Source organism: Maylandia zebra, linkage group LG4 (assembly GCF_041146795.1).
Source record: "Maylandia zebra isolate NMK-2024a linkage group LG4, Mzebra_GT3a, whole genome shotgun sequence".
Taxonomy (NCBI): Eukaryota; Metazoa; Chordata; class Actinopteri; order Cichliformes; family Cichlidae; genus Maylandia; species Maylandia zebra.
The window spans coordinates 25333324-25355824 of NC_135170.1; the positions used below are offsets into that span (position 1 = coordinate 25333324).

The 22501-nt window shown below is 40.7% G+C and overlaps 1 protein-coding gene across 3 annotated transcripts; it reads left to right on the forward strand.

Annotated features, from left to right (window-relative positions):
• Positions 1–99: 99 nt before the first annotated feature.
• On the forward strand, positions 100–20667 carry prkacaa (protein kinase, cAMP-dependent, catalytic, alpha, genome duplicate a). 3 transcript variants are annotated; one of them, XM_004559527.3, is made up of 10 exons: positions 100–895; positions 12032–12093; positions 13159–13287; positions 13818–13916; positions 14026–14108; positions 14192–14318; positions 14435–14530; positions 14694–14816; positions 16155–16319; positions 17506–20667. In XM_004559527.3, the coding sequence occupies exons 1-10, from the start codon at positions 850–852 to the stop codon at positions 17629–17631; spliced, it is 1056 nt and encodes a 351-aa protein (XP_004559584.1). In that variant the 5' UTR covers positions 100–849; the 3' UTR covers positions 17632–20667. The 3 variants fall into 3 exon arrangements, with proteins under 3 accessions (XP_004559584.1, XP_023008711.1, XP_004559583.1); XM_023152943.3 differs by lacking the exon at positions 100–895 and adding an exon at positions 2180–3222; XM_004559526.4 differs by lacking the exon at positions 100–895 and adding an exon at positions 5750–8686.
• The last annotated feature ends 1834 nt before the right edge of the window (positions 20668–22501 follow it).

Genomic DNA, 22501 nt, shown 5'->3' on the forward strand with positions numbered 1-22501 from the left:
TGCAATGATTCAATGTGTAGATGCTGATCCAATGAGCGCTCGAATAGCTACGCCTCGCACGTAATTGTCTGTGCGCGGGGCCACTCAGAGGCAGGCGAAGGCGGGCCTGGGTGGATGGATGACTGGAGTTTCCCTTGCGGTCTGAAGATTAATGGAAGGGGTCTGTTGATCTGAGGAATCGACTATCAGGTGGTCGGTCCCAGGAAACCATTGCACTTGACGGCTTCTTTGGAAACGAATGAGGAGAAATCAAGTGGGATAAGCGCCATTGTTAAAAAAACCCCGACTATACTGGACATTTTTTTTTAAAGGTCTCAAGTGAGAAGGCCTGCATACACTGAGAGAGTACCTGGTTAGTTAAGGCCAGACTGCGAGGAACGCTCAGAAGCTAACTTTAGCTTGCTAGTTAGACAGACGGAAGTGGCTTTCGACGATCTGTGCCCGGACTTGAGGTTTTTTTTTTTTTTTTTTTTGGTACAAAACCAAGCCGTCTGTGGAAATAAATAACAACTAATTGACAAGTTGATTTGTCCGTGCTTGCTGGAGAAATCGACGAGCTAACGCTACCAAGCTGACATCCGCTGGCTATCTCTGCGAGCTAACGCGCTAGGCTGAGCTAACTTGAAGCGGCTAACGCTTGGGGCAGTCTTCTGAGTTTCCCTGAAGTCACAACGGAAGAGTACTGCTTTGATCTACATTTACATTTAGTCAATAATGATAGCTGTCAGCTAGTAGCTAGCTGTCAGCTTCATTGAGTCCAGTGACTTGCGTTAACGGTGTAACAATACTCAGTGACTCGCAAAGGAAAACTGATTCCGAGCCAAGGGACTCCACCATCAGCCTGCCATCATGGGCAACACGCCCACAGCAAAGAAGGGCAATGAGATGGAGAGCGGTGAGTTGTACCCTTTACCTCTAAGTTGAAGCAGCTAGCCCGATCATGCCGTCTGCCCCTTAGATCGTTTTGCTATAGTCATTTCCTGTTTCCCATAATGACAGGTACATATGGAGTATACAACCTAGCATCTGTACTGTGCATCCATAATGAGACCACATTAAAATGCTGCAACGGATTTTCTCTAATATGAAGAAGTGTTTGTCAACCTAGACCCACGAAGGACACCCACCCGTGGTCATTCACCTCATACACTGTCATACACTTTCAGCCAAAGTTGTTTTACTGTGAGGCCACGGTCAACTCATCGGAACAGCAGGGGATGTTATTCATTTTCTCTGCTCATCCTGTGGGAAAGCTCGTGACTGCGAGCCCGAGGTTATATTCAGAGTTACCAGTGAGGATGACAACAATTGGCCTCATACAACAGTCATAGGTTTCCTTGCGGTTTGTGTTTTTTAGGTCTTCACATCAGGTCATGAAAGCCGACGATAACACCGCAAACACAAAGCCCACTGTGCAGCTGCTTTCTTGTGCACTTCTTAGAATCGCTTCAGAAAAATAAAACTTTCTTCTCTGTTTTTGAAGCCAGAGGAGAGATGCACATACTACTTTGGATGTTTACATTAACCTCCTAGGACCTGTCGTTCACATATGTGGACATAATATTTTTGGTTATTTAGACCAAAATACTCAATTTTGCTCTACATGGGCCTGATATCCACTTACAAGTACATTATACTGCTACTGTTGTATCAAATTTTTAAATGAATATCCTCATATATGGCTCTTATTTTTCTTAAAAACAAAAATAAGGTTAAAAAATGCCCAAATATCAAAGAGAAATTAAAAATGCATGCCGTGGAAGAGTTCGGGTCTTAGGAGGTTATGTTTACATTAGGATGTTTACATTAAGTGATGAGTGAGATCTTAATGCAGTGACTCTCATAGAGCAAAAATAACTGTTATCAGTGGAGGGAGGAAAATAATGCCACCAGGACAGGGTCATATGATGCATGAGGGCAATTTGTCTGCAGGCACAAAGTTGGGAGTTGAGGAGTCTCTTGAACAACATGTGATGAGCGGCATTTAGAACAAGGGCACTTGTATGCGTCACAGAGTCTGTGTAATGTGGAGAAAGAGGTGATCTTGGACCATCTTATTTGTTTGTTTTTGTCTAGTATATATTTGTTGTTGTTGTTGTTGTTTTTATAAAAAAGTTCTTCAACAAAAGTAGAATTAAAAACCCCCAAAGAAATGTTAATCATATACAATAATAAGTATTTTTAAAAACGACTTAATTTCTTATGAAAATAACTCAGTCAAAACATTTGAAGTTCCTTTTTAATAGTCTGGATCACAGGGTTGCAGAAAAGTTTTGAGAGGACACTGTTTTATGTTTCCATAACACCATAAATGACGCTCAAGTGTGCAAAGTCTGAACGGGTACCTGTTAAATGAATGTCAGCTCCTTGCTGCTGGTAGAGAGTAAGTGTGAAGAATGGCCTCTAGGCTCTCTACTGTACTGTTACCCATGTAACAAGGCCAAGGCTTTCAAGAGCCCTGGCTCAAAGATTTTTAATTTTTTTTCCTCAGGGTTGTAGACGTAAAGGAAACTGACGGATTAGTAGGTTAAAAACATTGACAGAGGAGGCAGTGCTGCCGGAAGGTCTTTTCATACTTTGTCATACTTCACATCTTTATCAGTCTGATCTACAGAGACAGGTGCAGGCAAGGGGTTGAAAGGCCACACCCAGAAGCATCATTTTCCACAGAGCAGCTAGAGATTAAGGGCAACATGGCAGCCGCCTTTGTTTCCTACGTAAAATGGAAGGACAGTGTTGAGAGCTGGTCCAGGTGTTTAACACGTGTCGCGCCCGAACTTTCCAGGCTGGGCAGGCAAGTGAGACACTGAACTGCTGTGCAGAGCTGACCCACAGGAAGAAGCAGGGCGGACAGACAAGTGAACAGCAGTAGGAAGTGAAGGAGCAAGGAAGTTCCAGCCCAGGCTCTGCACAGTTGGTCATCGCCTCTTCTGCTCTATAGACTAAACAGCCATACAAGGATAGCTTAAAGTTTGGGCCTTTAAGACGACGTTAGTTGAGCATTTTTGTGGAATTCCTCCTTGGTAAAATATCGGGACGTACAGCAGTTTTTAAAAGTCTACACGGGACATCAGCTGGCTTCCCTCCAGCATTGTGTGATGTCTGTAATTCACAAGCTGGCAGGAAGGCTGTTTCATCGAGCTGGACCCTGTCTAGGGGACATAGGCAGTGGAGAAGGCAGACATGACCGACCACAGGAGGAGCTAGAGGCTTGCAACTGGAGTGAGTTTTTATTCTGGAGCTGGGCAGTAGCGTGGGTTAGGGGTGGAGCTGTAGCTCATGCTATGTCCCTTTAGCTTAGTCCTTCACAGGCAGAGGGGAAACGTCTGACAGATAACCAAGCTGTGTTTTCTCGATAATGTTGCACTAAATTAATCTCTTGAACTGGGCGATTGAGTGTCTAACGTTCATGTATAAAAATACATCCGCAGAGCAGAGCACCCTGATATTTGTGTCTGCTCAGTTACCACTTGTTTTTTTTATAGTTACAGTGAAAAGGGGGGCAGTTCTCTGTGCACTGTGCTGCACAGCAAAACACTCAGGCTAAAACTACACAACATAAACTTTTTTTTTTTTTTTTATTCTTTGACTTTCTTATGCTTTTGTCACTGTCCTCCTGACTCTAGTTTAAGACATTTTTCTGTACCTTCACACTTAAAGTGCTCTCATTGGGCTTTGCAAAACGTTCGCTTTGCGTTAGTGTGGTTTAAAGGTTGTTGTTTTTTTTTTGTGCATGAACAAAAAAAAACTCAGCCAAGTCTACTTATAAGGCAGTTATTCCCTCTCACTAGGAAAAACATGCTGCTTCTGAACTGGCAAAAAGCCTTATTGGCCAGTTCAGTCTTTTTTTTTTTTCTTCTTTTTTTGTAACTTAATAACATCACCCTGCAACATATTTACATAACGGCTTTGTGAAAGTTACTTTACATGACATCCAGAGTGTCATAAGTGCATCAGCTTTGGAAGTTTTTTTTCTTTTAAACCTATGTTGCCTAGATGGGTTTTAAGTGATTTCATGCCCATTTTTAAAGCACAATCACTTTCAGCATCCATCTAAAAAACAAAACAAAAACCCCCCCCAAATATTCTTGATCTTAAATCTTATCCCAAGTGATTGTGTTCAAATTGTGTACACTTTGCTGTATAAAATCAAATGGATTTTGATTTGTACTATCGCTATTTTATTGAGTACTTTACTCAACACAGATCGCCAAGAGTAAAATCATAATTGTTGCATTGTCTAAGAAACTGATTTATGATTTAACTTTATGCTTTGTAATTCACTTACGATGGCAGTGTCCCGATAACAATAGGAAAAAACTCTCTTAACGTCAGCCATGCAAAATGCTATCTTTGATGTGTCCACAAGCCAGGGCTGTGTCAAAATGATAATACTGAGAACAAATCAGAAATTATGAAAATCTTTAACACAGATTGGAGACTTATGAATAAGGACCGGGTTTAATTGTTGTTTTCTTTGTACCTTTTATGCTACAGAGCAACCTAAACTAAGCTGGCATCCCCAGATAATACACGTGCGGAGAACTTAAAAGTGTCTTAGGGCGTGTCCTCGACACTCAAGGCCAATGCCAACGCCCTATTTCGCAGTTTTAAAAATGTTCATCCTGTCTCTTTTCCTCTTGCCCATGTTCTACGTCTTTGCCAAGTGTCAGGATTCGTGCTTGCAAGCAAACGTAGCTCGGTGTTATCTCATTTTTGCTGGACCTGCTCACTAGTGAGAGGAGACTGGATTTTTAGTGGAGGGGGGAGGGGAAGGCGTTAAAGGAACACGAGCAGAATTAGAGGCAGGGTGAAAAGTTGAGTAGCGAGTAGTTTACTAGTCTCGTGAACAGGAGAAAAAAGCAGACTAGTCAACCATGGACGCATGAAAACGCAAGATAAATCGAGCACAGTCAAACGGTTGAGGTTAAACGTCGGTTAAACCTTTGCATATGTATTTCAAATCAACATTCGACAATCAAATCACGTTGTAAATGTTGCTGAAATGTGTGACACATTGTGTCATTGAGACACACACACGCACACACAGTCAGATTAGTTAGCAGTCCTTGCACTACCAGCCTTTTTTCCTTGCTGGCGTCAGCCGATACACGACCATTAAGATCCAACATCAAAGTGTGCACTGCACTGGTTCAGCAGCTGTCATCTGCTTACTTAACATCTCGCTTGTTTAAAACTTCCCATCACAGAGAGGGAGAGAGAAAGGGGCCACAGCCGTCTGTCTGAGCTGCAGACCATGTTAGGGGTGGGTGGCATGATGAGAGCATCTTTTAACCATTAATGCTTTTCATTAATCAGATGATGTTTGACCGAGTAGTATTTCTGGTGGCGACTTGCAAGGGCTGCAACATTTAAACATGCAGATGACTGGTCATGCATAGTCCTTTTGAAGAGAGGTATTGCTGCAACTTATAGTATAAGGGTCAAAAACTGCATGTATTTTTAAAGTATGTGAGCATTTTGTTGTAAGAAAAAAAATTGCTAATGGGTGATCAGTGGGTCCTGTAAATATGAGCAAAACCTTGGTCAGTTAAGCAGTTATGACACAGGATGTTTGTGTGCTTGTGTGTGTTTTGACTATGACAATATAATGAGGTAGCACTCAATACAAGTACAACTCCGTCTATAAATATCTGTGGGGTTCATGACCTGCCCCTGCTCTGCATGCAGCTGATTTGTGTAATGCTTAAAGTTGTTTGGGGGGTTTTGTGTGTGTCGTAAGCCTGCACTGCTTATCAGTTGACCTCAGTGTTGAAAGCCAATCAGACATCTCAGGCAAGCTTAGAGCACTAAACTGATAACACGGCAAACTGACACTCGCTGCTAAATAACCCTGAGATCCAGCAGCATGCATGCATCACAAAATCTCCTATACCTGTTCTCAAAATGTGGGGTATTTTCACTTGCTTAATTTTGTCTGCCATGGATGATTGAAATATGCAGCAGTTCTCAAGCTGAAATTACACAATGAAGCTGATGGTTATAGACATTTTACCTGCATGTGACATTCATTGGAGTGCAAAGGTACTTGAAAATACCTGGGTGGCATAACTATATAGACTCAATGGCCAGTTTATTGGGCATACTTGTTAAAGTGCTTTTTGAGGCAAATATGTAATCAACCGATCAGATGGTAATTAATTAATACATTTATTAGGCGTTTAAACATGGCCATTACCACCTCCTGCAAATTCATTAACAGAGCCTTAGACTGAGGTCAGGAGGATCTGCTAGAGCTGAAAGGTGATTTTAAGTGACTTTCACATTGGCGAGGTGGTTGATGTTGGTGTATTTCAGAAATTGCTGATATACTGGGATTTCCTTCACAGGCATCTTTGGAGTTTACAGACAGTGGTATGAAAAATTGAGAAAATATTGAGTGAGTGGCAGTGCGTGAAAATGCCTTACTGAGAGGCTAGAGGTCAGAGGAGACCAGCATTTTGAGCTGATGGGAAGATGACACTTACTCAAATAGCCAATTTGTTGCAACCAATGTAAGCAGAAGAGCTTCTCTAAACACGCTTAACCTTGAAGCAGAAGACCACAGTCAGGTGACAGTTCAGAACGCAAAGGACTCCAGTCCTTTTAGTCCTTTACACTAACTACTTCCTATAAGGACTGTAAAAATATATGAAACGCGTATATAAATAACATCACATGTTAAACAAAGAATTTCCTCTTGTACTGACTTTATTAGTCTTAAATTCTTCCTTTTATGCTTTTAATGCTACTCTCTTTTGCTTTTTTGTTTTGTTTTTAACAAAGTAAGCAGCTACATGAGCTAGCTTTAAAACCAACTCCTCTCTGACTGACTTTTCCAGATTTTGTGGCACACATTCTGTAACCAGGAAAAAGAAAGTACTTATTAGCCTCGGGTAACGCATTGCTTTTGCCTCACCTAGTTTCCTGTCTATATGTGTGTAGGAGCTGCCTGAGCTCCACCCATGGTTAATCTCAGAGCACGGAAGCAACATGACAAAATGTGAAGTAGTCTCCTTTTGCAAAACCTCTAAACGGCGGGCACATCTCCTCTCCTCTCTGGGAGTATCGCTGCTGTATTTTCCTCAACTTTCATCTGTCTTTACTGTCCTCACTGCTGATAACAGATTGCTATGCTTCCTGGCTAGGTTGGCTTCTATTAGTTTTTGCGTCTCATGATTAGAACCGTCAGAGTTAGTACCTTTACTGCAGCTTCCCTCTCAGTACACTTCAGGGTGCTCCTTGTGTCCGTTAATGTTTTTTGTTTTGTTTTGTTTTGTCTCTCTGATATTGCAGTATTTGGCAAAAATGTATATCATGCATGAAAATAAGATTGATCCCACACTTCATGACTGGCTGTCAGCTCGCTTGCTCCTGAATTGGTCAGTAAATTAACACATCTGCTCTGTTTAAGATGGTAAAACACTCCACATTCATGACTTTGTCAGTATTTGTCCCCTCCCTGTTTTCATTTCATGGCTAAAAGCCGAGTTCTCACCTTTTACAAGCATTTGATCTCATTTCCATTTTACATACAGCTCTGTTTGCTCATTTACTGCTTTCTTATTCACCACAAAGGCTTGTATGCTATCTGAACAAGGCCTGGTGTAGACTCACACCTGATTTTGGCGCGCGATGCGGTTTAATGTCGGTCAACTCGCCCTAATATAACCCCTCTATTCCTGCGTCAGAGTGGGGCAGTGAGGCCCAGGGGAGAGATGTGGGATTGATTTTTGGAGGATCAATTCAACCCTGGCACTAAACAACAGACTCTGGTGCTTTTGGGGTGGGTGTGTGTGTGTGTGTGTGTGTGTGTGTGTGTGTGTGTGTGTGTGTGTGTGTGTGTGTGTGTGTGTGTGTGTGTCCCGGGCAGGGGTGGGGGAGGGGGGTTCACTGTGGTTTGTGCCTTCCTGTTTTGCTAGCGTCTCCTGAGAGTGCCACTTTTTATGTTTCTGAAACACCCAGATCATCTCTGAAAGTTTTTCATCAGTGACATCTGATTGGTTGTGCTAATTGGGGAAAGTTTTAGCTGCTGCTAGATGTGTCTAGTTCATCTCAAGGGTACTTGCTTAGGCCTAGTTTTCCATAGGACTTCATCTCTGGGTTGGATAAATATACCAGCTAGTGTTTTATGCCCCCTCCCCCTGATGATTATGCCCCTGTTTAGATCAATATTGTGTGTGTGTGTGTGTGTGTGTGTGTGTGTGAGAGAGAGAGAGAGAGAGACATGAGAGGGAACAGCAGTGAGTACTTTGTGTACAGAATAAATATTGAAACCAAGCAAGGGACCAATTGATCTGCTCGAGTCTAACGGGAGCAGCACTGTTCTCCATACTATGAGTGCACACTGGAGGTGGATGCTACTTTTTGAACTTGGTCTCCAGCAGAGTGAAAGTCACAGGAAAGACTGAAGACTGCCGGCAGGGACTTTTGGCTGGGTTTTTGTGGATGTGTGGGCCTGCTGACTTGACCAGAGTGCTGTCAGAGGGGGAGGATAGGTCATGAGTCAGTGGCTGTGAGGAAGAGGCCAAGAAGTAGTATAGGGGAGACTTTGCAGGGCTAATGTGTGACAGGAAGAGCTCCAGAAGGCATGCAGGGAAGAGGGAGTCATCCTCACGCTCAAGTGAATCGGGGTCGCGCTCGGCAGATGCTGCAGCACCAGAGGTACCCATAGTCCTCCCAGATGGTAAGAAATTTGGAGCTACAGGAGAGTAAGAACATGGATTTAAAAAAAAATTATTTATTTATTTATTTATTTATTTTGATCAGCTGTATCTCCATTGGTACTCCTTGATACCAGTCCTGTTGCTGTGTCCATATAGCTGCCAGCAACTTCTTTCCATGTCTTTCCTTTGCGCAGTTCCAAGTTATTCCAGTAATGGCTTTTTCTGCTTGAAAGTGGAAGTTGTGCAACTTTCACAGGAAATGTTTTCTCCCTGGTGACCATTCTGCTTCCATTGCTCTCTGAGAGCCACAGTGCTCCTGACATGTTTATAGGAACTTTAGTCTTTGCCATTGTTGCTCCCATCCAATTGTTGGAGCTGCTGGTCTTTTGAGAATTTGCAGGAAATGATGTTTGCTAGATGAGAATTAAGCTTTTCTCTTGGTGTGTGTTTGTGTTTGTGTGTGTGTGAGAGAGAGAGATGCACAAATGCTTGCACGAGACATTTATGAGTAGGTAGCTGTTTGTTTTTCATAATTAATTTTCAGTTTTCTGATTCCGACATCACTCCAAAAGGACATTAGCCGTATCACAAAGCTGATGAATAAACGACCGAGCACTTTCATTATTGACAGTTGACTGGCTTAATTTAAACTGTGCCCCAGGCTGTTGTGTTCTATTGATCGCCAAAGCAGACAGAAATTCCACATGATCATTTAAGCCTTAACATTTTTTTTTTAAGAGATTTGTACATTTTTGTAGTTTTAGTATTGATTTTAAGGTAACGGCTATCAATTAGCTTTCGCTTGAATTCAATTCTTTTAAAAAGATGTCAAAATTGTTAAGCTTATAATCTGATCGTTAAAAGTCGTTGAGTCGTTCTCCACACTTCATTTATGTTTTTGTAATAACAGCAACACAGAAAAGTGGACTCAATTTTACTAAAGCAGTTGTCGGCCTACAACTGTCACCATTCTGTTTCCAGTACTAACAGTATAAATAGCACACTTCAGCTCAGCAGCTGTGCACGGTGCAATGACACTAAGGAAGAATGAGGAAGGGTTGGTTATCTACATGTTCCCACAGAGCACTGAGATTAACCCCATAAAGATAAGGGGGGAAAAGAACTTCTTCATATGACTGTGTGTGTAAAGTTGTTACAGTCTGTCCACAGGATTACAATGCCACTCAAACGTATACCACTTAGGAATGTCTTTTTCTTCTTCTTTTTTTTTTTTTAATTAAAGAAAAAAGTCATCTCCATCCATTTAAGCTGAGTGCAAGTGTTATGACTGTCATTAGTTGGTTGGAGTCCTAAAATAGCCAAAAAATAAACATGCTTCTACCAAAACTTGTTAGTGTTCTTGTTCTGATAAAGGCAGCCTGTTAAATGCAGGATAAAGAAACCTTGAAGATTTCATATGAATGTGTGTACTACTCCCTGAGAACAGGACAAAATGACTTTCTTAACGGATAAATGCCAGGACTCGGTGTGCAGCTGATTGTTTCTCTAGATGTACTTACCTTTCTCAGTTAAGTCCTAAACTAAAGCCCCTTTTCCATTAGTACCTACTCGGATTGACTCTCCACGATTCGACCCGGATCGACTGGTTTTCCATTACAATCCCACGACGTAACTAACATGCGACACGAACACTACAATAAAGGTGGGCGAATATAACAAGAATATACCTGTGGCTTGTCATCAGACTCGGGGATCACTGGGTTGTTTTTTTTTTTTGTTTTGTTTTTTTGTAGCCATTTCCCTCGTTGGCGGGTTTCAAAAATGGCGTTTTTGACTTTCGTAAACAAGATGCTCTCATGGGTGACACTAACGAGCTGCCAGTCAGCGGCATGAAATCTGACGTCACAGTTTAGTACCTCCTCGGATTGCTTGGAACCCCACCTGAGAAGTCACTAAAAAAGTACCCGGTACCAGGTACTATGACCTAATGGAAAACCCTGAAAACTGTTGATCTGAGTGGCTTATTTCCTTCATTAAATACTACTATAAGACTGCACTGGGGTTTGGACGACAGGTCCTCATACAAAAGCGTGTACTAAGTGTCTTGGAAATGAAGTCCCACACGGAATAGCTTTAATTTATTACACAAAGAAATTTATTTCAATGTCGTTTTGACAAACTCAAACGCAGAGGCGGATTTCGGCTTTGCTGACTACATCCTGACTGATTTATCAGTGTTCGGTATTAGCAATTTATTCGTTTCTGCATTTCTAATGGCAGATAAATGAACATTCGAAAAATATTAAAAGCAATTGAGAAAGGCCTTTTACCATTTTACATGAATTGATGTGGCATAGTTTCTGTCAGAGAGCAGCTGTTTGGTTGCCAGCACATATTTGGAACACCACAAACAACAATGAGGCGATTGGGACAGAATGTAAACTGCTAGATACATAACTACACATAACAAGTGTCAAAGAAAAAGTATTGGTCAATATAATCCATATACCGGATTTTTAAATCACTAAATATTGATAGCAATATCAGTCTTAGTCCTGCATTGCTTGGGTTCAAGCGCTGACGTGATCTGCGTAACCTTTAACATGATAAACTTGTTTTATATAACAAAGACTCTTTGAAACATGACTCCCGATGGTAGTGTGCCAGAAAATGAGTCTCTTTACGCCTGTGTTGCCATTAGTCTTCCATGAATCATCATTTTCAAGATTTCTCATCAGCTTCAGGTTTTATGAGATTTTTTCACCAAGGACATTCAAAGTGACCCCAGACTTTTGAGCAGTATTTTCAAATTGAATTTGTAAATATATGCAGATTTATATCGTTTTACTTATTCCATTATTCTCCAGTGTGCAGTCAAAGACGTTTGAGGCTTCAAAAGATGAGTTTGTTTAGTCTAAGCCTGAAGTGATACCTCAAAGTTGTTCTTTGATGGCAGAAATGTTGATTTAATGAAACTAACCTGGAATTCTTTGAAATTGATCACTTAGTTGTAAGAACAAAAAAAGAACAGACTAGAATGAATAGAAGTTCGTTTAGACTCCAGTTTATTTAAAGCTTTACTATTTCAATTTGGCTTTGTTGTTCATTTGTGTCTTGCTATTAAGTATTGCTGTGTTGTATTATTTTCTCTATTCTGTGAATAAGGTCATCTATAGCATTTTTTTTTTTTAATTTACAAATTTGACAACTTTAACTATGTGCTACGTATTCGCTTGTTCTCTTTCATTGTTGCTTGCTGGCAGCAGCTGATAAATCCAGACATCCAGTCATCACAAGCATGTTATGTTGCTCTCCAGTGCTTCAATATCCTTATAAAAGTCTTATTAAATTCAGTTAGGTTTGGGTGAAAACTCTCTGAATGGGAATTTTGTTTCTCTTTGCAGTGAAGGAGTTTCTTGCCAAAGCCAAAGAAGATTTTCTGAAAAAATGGGAGAATCCAGCACAGGTGAGATGAGACATAATTTAGTTTCTCCTCATTACTGTGTCACTCTGTTATTTGTAGCATGCTTTAGTTTTAGTTGTGTTGAGGCACTGTATTGTTAGTATATTTCACAATGAATCGTGACTTGATTAATGTTACTTACGCTCATTTACTCAGATAGCCAGTGTCATGGAAATAGGCCTGCCCCTAAACTAATGAAAGCCCATTCATTTCTTAAGGGCAGTTCGCCCTCTGCTGGGCATGTGTGTAATAATACAGTTGACAGCCACTTTCAGTCGCAGAATATATAACCCTGCTGGATTTATCAGGCTGTTAAGGAGACGGCATTCTGTCATCCAGACGTGGATCGCTTATGCAGATGTTCCTCGGGGCTACTTTCAGACACGAAAACGGTGTCTGAGAGTGCTACAGGCCATGTGCAGTTTTTCCCCTTAAGACTAGTTGCAGGACTCGATGTGGAACCTACTCTTGTGAACTGCGACCACGCTTTTGAATGTCCATTTTTGCCATTGTTAAGAAGAAGCATGATCTCTGTGTCGCGCAGGGTGCTACAGCGAACGACCCACCCCTGACTCAGAGAGAGAAAGAGAGAGGGACCAGCATAGATAGATCATAGACAATTTTCTCAAACTTAATATAATTAGAAGAGATTTGGTGAAATTAAGTTTTAAATGTGAACATGTAATTGCTTTTAAAGGCATTCTGTAGCGCACCGAGCTGCTTAGACAGAGGCACGCGAGTGCAACTGCACGTGTTTGCCCCTTAATGTAACTGCATGCATTCAGACTTGTGTTGAATGAGATGTGCTCAGATTACTGTAGCACCTTTTATGGAAAATTAACAAGGTCACTTAATCAGCAGCGAAGCCACGACATGTTTAGATGCTGTCAGAGAAGTTCACCATGAGTGTGCCTCAAACAAAAGACGATATGTCCGATTCATAGTAAAATATCTTGTTACGGATATGGGATGGCCTTTTAGTTCAGGTTTAGCAAAGAACTATGTGGGGCTTGTAAGGACAAACAGATTGTGATCGTTCTCTAACTGGCATGGTCTTCTGTCTCCCAGCAAACTGCGGCGTTGGATCACTTCGAGCGTTTGAAGACTTTAGGCACGGGCTCGTTTGGTCGAGTCATGTTGGTGAAACACAAAGAGTCTGGTCAGCATTACGCCATGAAAATACTTGACAAACAGAAGGTACGGTATTTTTGATGAAGCTAATTCAAGAGTATATTGGAGAGTAAATAAATATGACTCAATTGGGTGCTCTGGCTTGTATCATATCATCCCTTGTACAAAAACATTTATACCAAGATTGTATGAACCATTTGTTCTCATATGTTCTTACAAATACTGGCTTTGGAATTTCCAGAAGGTCACGTTGAAGTTTAGACGTTTTCCAGTGTCAAAAGACACTTTCTAGCTTTACATGTCAAAGTTTCGGGAAATTCACACCATAACTACATCATAACTGCAAAACCCCCTGAAACCCTGTGGGTAGCCTGACAAGCACGTCGTAGAAATGGAACTACGCGATGGGTCGACACTGCTCACAGCTATTCTGATTGGCCTTTTCCATACTGTGCATTTTTGGTTACTTTTCCACAGCGTTATTTGAATTTATCGAAATCTGTCCTGAGATGTAATCATTGTTTTGGGGGGGGGTTTGTTTATTTGTTTTTCTTTTTGACAGCCTTCTTACCTTTCTATGTCCTGATCCCTCACAGGTAGTGAAGCTGAAGCAGATAGAGCACACACTGAATGAGAAGCGTATCCTCCAAGCCGTCAGCTTTCCATTTCTGGTGCGACTGGAGCACTCTTTTAAGGTACGCATTTGTGTCCTTCCACTTCTGTTGTTTATCTGTAGTAATTTGGCCGGCTTGTTTATGCGTGCATGCTTTACGTGTCAGTAAGTCTTTCCTCATCTCACTACAGGACAACAGCAATCTGTATATGATAATGGAGTACGTGCCTGGGGGTGAAATGTTCTCACACTTAAGGAGGATTGGTAGATTCAGGTGAGTTGTGTTAACTCTGATGAAAGGCCTCCATGTGCTGTTCCCAGACTTTAAGTATTGAGCCTCGTATGTTGTTTTTGCAGTGAACCGCACGCCCGCTTCTACGCAGCGCAGATTGTACTGACCTTCGAATACCTTCACTCGCTGGATCTCATCTACCGAGATCTGAAGCCAGAGAACCTGCTCATTGACCAGCAAGGTTACATACAGGTATGGGTTACATGTTTGTATTCAGTCATCATCAACAACATTTGCTGCTTAGCGTCTCTAAAAGTGCTCTCCCCGTATGCGACTAGCGGTTAAGGGCTGTTTATTCTGTTTCTTAGGTAACAGATTTTGGGTTTGCAAAAAGGGTGAAAGGCCGAACTTGGACGCTTTGCGGGACTCCCGAGTACTTGGCGCCAGAAATCATCCTCAGTAAAGTAAGTGTTAAGCAGATTAACAGGGGAAATTTAGGAAGCAATTGCTTCATCAGCTTTTAGACTGTGAAACAGCTTTCTTTTTGCTGTTTCCTGTGAAAATTGTAGTGTGAAGTGTTTGTTAGCGGACATGTTTGATGCCCTTTGTTTCTCATGTATTCTTCAGGGTTACAACAAAGCTGTGGACTGGTGGGCTTTGGGAGTACTGATATACGAGATGGCTGCTGGTTACCCACCCTTCTTTGCAGACCAGCCTATTCAGATTTACGAAAAGATTGTATCAGGAAAGGTGAGTTTGGCTACCTGGAAAAATTTGTGTAGGCATTAGAACTGTGCACTTATCCCCAACTAAGGACTCATTTTTACCACCTATTACTGCTTCAAATACACACTGTTACATTTGAACCTTTAGCCTTTATGATTTGAAAAGTGTATAAAATAACGCATTTAGCTTTTCAATTATTATTTCTGAGAAATACTGTCTATGAATCAAGAGAAAAAGTTAATGTCGACTCTATGAGCCGCCGCAAAACTCATAAAATCAAATGCAGACAGGACAGCGCAAAGCACGAGCTGCAGTAGAAAGAAGTCATGCGTGAAGTGATTCCTCTGTAAAACTGTTTAATATAATGTGTAGTTTATAGCCCCAAATGTCATCTCTGACTTTCACGTATGGTCTCAACAGTGGTGAGAAAAGCAAAAGAACAACTAGCTGGAAGCAACTCCTTAGACACAAATGTCTCGTGCAGCAGAAGGTTCAAAGGAGAGTGGAAACAAATGGACACAACCACTCACAACCAGAGAACCATCAAATTTAATTAAGCCGTGTCTCTGTGCTCTTTATGTCTACACAGGAGTCTTTTAGGCACTGTATTGAGTCGTAGGTACATTAACACCGTAGGTGCATGTTTTAAGCACAGGAGAGTGGGGTGCTTTTCATTATGCTAGACACATCTTCTTATTTCCCTTACTGATATTACTTTCTATCACATTTGCTTCTCATAGCAAGAGAGAGAGAAAAAGAAGGATACATCAGGTTTTCCTTGCATTTTTGCTCTTCCAGTAGGCTCCTCATTTCTTCAAGGTGCATTTATGATTCTTAGATCTTCCATGATAGCAGGGAGGGGGGGGGGGAGGAGAGAGGATGCAAGAATGCTTGTTAGCAAAATGAGAAGAATCAATATATGTATATACTTTGGGCCATACTAAAATGCAAGCTCTTATGCATGGAGGATTGATTAAAATATAAATGTATCTGCTTTGAGAAATGCACATGACATGGAAAATTGAAAACGGCCACTAGAGCGCCTTCTCTGTAGACATGTTGGTGGGTGTGATTTTCCACCTGAAGGTCTAGAGTCTCGCAGTGTATTTAAGTGATTATACGAGGAAGGAATGAATAGTTTATTCCAAACCAAATATAAAAACAATTTCAACCTTGCATGAGAATATAGAGCCATGAATGGTTATTACACTTCAGTTAAACTTTAACTGAATTAGCTTAATTTTCTAAAGTTGAACTCTTACGTCAGAAAAGTCACAATAAGACATTTTCCCCCAAAATGATCAGCCTCGTGCCTGAGAACACACTCCGAACAAGACTCTGATTGCTTTCTGTGGTTTGCAGGTTCGCTTTCCTTCCCACTTCAGCTCAGACCTGAAAGATCTGTTGAGAAATTTGCTGCAAGTGGACCTGACCAAGCGCTTTGGCAACCTCAGGAATGGAGTCAATGATATCAAGGGCCACAAGTGGTTTGCCACCACCGACTGGATTGCCATCTACCAGAGGAAGGTAAGAGGTTAGCTTTCATGCAATAGGAATGTGAACATAAATATAAACATAGTCTGGGGTCTGAAAAAAGGAGTCGGGGTAAAAGTCCCTCAGACCAGCTGTTTTTCTAATGACCAATAGGTGGTGATTGTATTTAAATCTGTGGGCAAATGACAGATGATTGAGAATTTATGGTCTCAATCACTAGTTTCATGTCTTATAGAACATGGCAATCACATGGTTGATCATTTTGTACATTATTATGACTTTTACAGTAATATTAAAAAAAAGCAGGGGCTGCTTTAGAGCGATGCTACCTCTTGACATGGCAACGTAAAAAAAATACTCCAAACAATGGTTGTCACTATGGTAGCTACACCCATCTTTTATATACAGTTAATGTTTATAAGTGTTTCTTCGTATTTACAATTGAAGGAATGGAGAAAATTCCTTATTACATTCTTTCCTTAAAAACGAAACTGCTTTTAATGAGATTTCGGTCAGCTTAGGTGTGTTTTGTGACTGCGGATAATTTCCCTGTGTTCTGCCTGTGTACAGAGGGTATTTCAGTGGAGGTTAATGGGGAAAAATATGCAAAGGTTTTAGTACTTTCCCCTTTCCTTCATGCAAAAAGTGGATTCTGCAGAAAACAAAAGCACTGCGCCTAATTTGAAAACCCATGTTCAGCCTTTGTCAGTATAATATGAATACAAATACAAGTTTGAGCTCCTGAGTTGTAGCTTTTAATTCCTAATTCACAGTTAAAGTTGTCAAAGGATTTTACAAAGTTTGAATAGCTCTGCATAAAACGTATGTTAAGGGCAGCTGCCTTTATAGGTAGACCTGACACCACAGACAGGTGAACCTGTCCCCCCCCACCACCTCACCTCTATTTGTTTTTCAGTTTGATTAAAGCTAATGTGGATTCCCTGCAAAAAGACAAATAACTGATTAATGTTAATTGAATGAATAATTGTGCTGAATAACCAGAATTATGGCATTTTTTTTGCCTTAATCAAGCAGCCTAAGTTCAAATATGGGCATCTGGGAAAGTACATGATTACACTGATGATCCTGCAGGGTGTTCACAGATTGATTATCAGACAAACATCACAAATATCAATGTAGGAGTGTTTCATCGAATAATGCATTTGAAGTTACACTTTAACCGCTTTGTCTGTGCGTCTGTCTCCCATCTGCGTTCCAGGTGGAAGCTCCCTTTATTCCTAAGTGCAAAGGCCCTGGTGATACAAGCAACTTTGATGACTACGACGAAGAAGAAATCAGAGTCTCCTTCACAGAGAAGTGTGCAAAGGAGTTTGCTGAGTTCTAGATACCAACCACGGTGGTGATATTATGAGAGAGAGGCAGGGATTTAGAAAGTTAAAGGGGGTCTGAGGACAGAAAGCACTAAAGTGGACTGATAACTTGCTTATATGTGATGAGGAAAACGATGTAAAATCCACCCCCCAAATGGAAAGACGGAGGCAAAGTGATAAAAGATCCAACAGAACCAGCAGTGTTGCCTTTTTGATTGTTTCTCAACTGTTACCTTTACACTTTATTTATCCCTCTTGTGTTTTGTGCCAGGGGCTTGACAAGAACAGGCATAGGTTGTGGCTGTTCAGCTAGATTTGTTTCTTTCTGATGGTGTAAATGACATGTTTTCAGTCTCTGCAGGTTGAGGCATTGATTTTTCTGTTAAGGTACTGAATCTGCTAAAGCTCCTTTTTTTTTTTTTTTTTTTTTTTTTTTTTTTCTTCCCTCCTCCCCCTGAGCGGGCCCTCTCTTCAAGCTTCTCTAAGAGTGATCGTTGTATCTTGTCTCCTCCCCACCCCCGGTCTCCTCTCCACCTCTCCATCCCGAATCTGTCCAAGCAATACCAAGTCCAACAGCAGTGCCTATCATAATGCCAACTGGTTGGAAAACTGTGTCAAAAGCGTTGGTGCAGAGCTTTGGCTACGGTGGCGGTGGCCCTCGTTCCCGTTTTGGTTGAAAGCTTGAAAAACTCTCTGCACCTGCCTTTGTCTGCTCAATGTGGCATGATTATTGGGTAGTTGATGCACTCTGCTGCTTGCCGCTGAAGCAGCGGCGACCTCTTTGATCAGAGTGAAAATGATTTATCACAGTAAACTTCACTGCGGTCCTGCTCGTTTAGGGACCCGCGGGAAGTAAACATGAGGTCTGCATTTAAGTCTGTCTTTCTCTTAGCTGAATTTATTAGAGCATTTTAAAAGGAAAAAAAATCCTATCAGTGATCATTTTGTCCTTTTTATGTCGATCTCTGTGCTTGTGTGTTATTTAGTGCTCACGGGTGGGTTTAAAAAGCTGTGATTTAGCAGCAGCTAACATTGTGGTCACACTCTTGACTATTGTTTATTTAAGTCATAGTACATTTATACATGTATATTGATATATATAAATATAAGATAGAGAACATGAAATATCCATCTTTTTTCAACATATGTCTATGTCTCATAGCTGTGAAACTGACTTTAAGATTTTATAAATAAACAGATATTATATAAATTCTGCCAAATTTGCAAACTGAGAAAAATGCAGTTTCCTGTATGTGACTGATGGTGGTGGATTTTAATACGCAAAACAGTAGCAAAAGGTTTCAACAACATGTGCATGTTATTTTTGTACAATATCACTTTTAAAGAAAGACGGCAGAGCTTTGTGCTTTGCTCGTGCCGAGGTACCTGAGATCACGAATAATGTTTAACATTAAAAAGGACAGTCAGTGCTCTATTGGAAGATGGATTGGGAACAAGACCCAGTTAAATGCGTCAAAGTTCTTCTGGGTTTGAGTCATTATTCAGTTGTAGGGCAGCAGATTGCAGATAATTGTCACCGGGGTTGTGCTTCTCCTCTTCCCTGACCTTTTTGCCCCACCCCTCCCCTTTTTGTAATTCTCCCTACATGCAACACCTTCATAGATTTACAGTCCAACCAATTTTCTTTTTCTTTTTTGAACTGTTGGGTTTGGGAGTGTTTTGTTTCTTTTATTTTTCCAGCTTTCTCTGTAACAAATTAAAACCAAGGAAGCAAACCTAAAGCTTTTTTTTTTTTTTTTTTTTTTCAGCCAAGTTTCTTTACATGGATGCAAGACAATCGCAGACCAAATCTTATTGCTGGTTTGTTGAGTGAACACAATGTTTTGGTTCATTGAAGGACTTAACGCTGTCGCCCACCTGCCATCCATACATAGGCCTTAGGTGCTAGACCTTGTCCATCTCACTGAAAAGTTTCTGTGAACTGTTTGATGTGCATCGAGCTCTTTGTCATACAGTCGTGTAACATGACATGTTTAGAATGTTTTGGGGGGTTTTGGCTCCAGTTGATTTCAGTTGGCTTGAGTGATCATTTTTGGCAGTGTCTTAATACGATTGAGATCAATCGCAGGATGATTTTTTTTTTCTTTCTTTTTTTCCCCTTTTTTTGAGAATGTCTTGAAATGGAGAAGTTTCAGTGCTGTTTGGAAACCTGATGTGTGTGGGGTTTTTCTTTTTCTTTTTCTTTTTTTTTTTAAAATACATTTAGTTGGCAGGTTTGGTTTTTCTTGCACGTGGTAAAGCAGCCCAATGAGAAGACTTCCCTCTGGGCCTTAGACATGTTTGAAAAAGCACTGTTTCCACAGCTAACGGTCTGGTTGCTGGTTAACCTTTTTTCGGGGGAATTGTTTGAGCATCACACTAAACAGTAAAGTTGCTCACTAACCAAGCTGTCCAGCCTTTTGAACACAGTGAAGCACAGGCCACACAGTTCATTTGTGCTAAATATTTGAGTCCTTTAATACACACTGTAATGTTTTGAAGAGGGCACATGTAATGCCTTTCTACCCAGCGATGACTAAACCGTCGACAGGTAGAAGGCAACGCCACTTGATCCACTTCAGACACCGAAGCATCACACTTTGTTTTTTCTTTACAATACAAGACGTATTGTCACTTTTCTATCAGCTATCAACTGCTCTGTGCTACTTAAGGTTTTTTTTTCTCCCGTCTGCCTTCTCTTTTCATCAAGTTTCCACACACACTTCTTTCAAACATAACACTTTTTACATCTGAGATGTTTTGCGTTCATATTTTCTAATTGTATTTTCAGAAAAAGAGAGGAAAAAAAAAAGCAAAAACAACATTAATCTTTCTCCTCATGACCTGGGTACAGTGATTGTGTAGTCTATTGTACCTTTTGGGAAACAATACTGTATATCCTTGCCTTCGACAGTCTTAACTATCTTACCCTCTTCTGGAGAACTTGACAGATACCCTTAGAACACAATGAGTATGTTAAAAATATATATACATAAAGTAATATTTTGCAAAATGTATCATTCCAATAAAGTTTTACTTGTTAAGACTAATATGTCTGGGTTATATGTAAACTTTCTCTTTACTTCGCAGAAAGCAGTTGTAGGGTAACAGCTGGATAAGACAAATAAACATGCCGGTAGGTGATGGCAGATGCTGTATTTCCACCGTCCTGTCTGTTATTGTGAATCGTTTAAGAGGATAGCAGGCGCAATTGAATAATGCAGTGTTGTGTTCATCCTGTCACAGTATGGTGTCAGTTACCAACCAGCTCCCAGCACCCCTTTTCCAAATGTAACCCCAACCATAGTGCACTCTTTTATTTTTTTTCTTCCCCCTCTTTCTTTCTTTCCTCCTCCTCACTTGCATCTATCTGCATAAGTCATACAGTTGTATGCAAAAGGGTTTGGCACCCTGCGGCGAATTGCATATTTTTGTTGATTTTTGAACTGAAGACCAATAAATACGACTCCTGCAGCAAACGCGCATCAAAAATGAATTCTCCACATGTTAATGCACTCCTGCCACTTTGATTTATTTAATGAAATAAAAAGTACTTGTGGGCATGTGCTGTTAAAAGCTTCAGCTTGGGTTTCATGTGTGGATCGCTGTCGTCTTGCAGAAGTCAGCCACTTTTTCAGTTGCACTTCCTTGGCTCGATCGCATGACATTTGCATCCTGAATTTGCTGATAGGCAGTGAAATTTTTTTCTTCCCTTTTATCCATGCAATGTTTCCTGTGACACCACCCCAAAGCACAATATCCCCAGCCCCAAGGTGTTCTTTTCATCAGTGCAATTCCTTCCCTCTCTCTTTCTCTGAATATATATGTATAGATATCTATAGATCTATATATGTATCTCCAGTAAATATGACCAAAGAGCTGAGCTTTTTGTTCTCCATACAAGTCTGGCCTATCCAGATGTTGCTCTGCATGCTTCAGATGCTGAGTTTTTATAATAGGACCTCAGATAACGTTTCTGTTTTTAATGGCTTGCATATTGGCCACAATAATCCACCATGGAACTTTTTCAAGAAGCTCAAGCTGAAGCTTTTCCCACTGACTGAGGGAGGGGAGAAAAAAATTGTGAGTTGTTTTCTTAAAGATTAAAGCAATCTGCGAAGGAGTAAGGGATTCAGAATTTCCAAATCAAGAAAAGCCTCAAATCACAAATGAAAAACTATTGGAATGACTCGCTGTGTAAAATAAAGTGGGCAATTTGGCCAGTGGTCCGCATATGTTTGCACGTATTAAAGGCCTAGAAACCTGAGCCATCATTATGAATGCACTATTTCCATTAAAAAAAATACAAAGCCATGGAGTAAATCTGTTATTACATTACACATTACATTAAGAAAAATGTTAGTGCATATTTGTAAATATGGAGAACATGCAGATGAGTGACTAATTAAATGGAAAAACCTTAAACTTTGACCTTTTCATTGAGGGTATCTGGTGACTTTGTTAAGCTGTGGGTGACATAGTTTGAGCCTATGATGTCTTCTTAGGGGCTAATGGTCACTTTAAATCAATACAGATTTGTCCTAAGTGATCCCATGATGAAACGGGGGTGGTTTCTTTCAGGATGACAAGGACCCCACCCTATCTAAAATGCAGAAAGGGTCACTGAATGGGCTGAGAGACTCCTGACTTAGTTTAATGCCTACAGGAGATTAATAAACTAACAATGCTCTCCGCCACCAAATCAGGATATCTTTTCACGAAATGGTGCAGAAACATTAACAAGGTGCTTTGACGTTATGAGGCAGCAGCTGGTGACCCCAAAACCTTACCAAGATGTAAGTTTACATATATACTGTAAGCTATAATGTAAAAACTATAAATCACTGAAACAGCTTTTGTGGTGGTGCAGTACTGTGTAAAAGC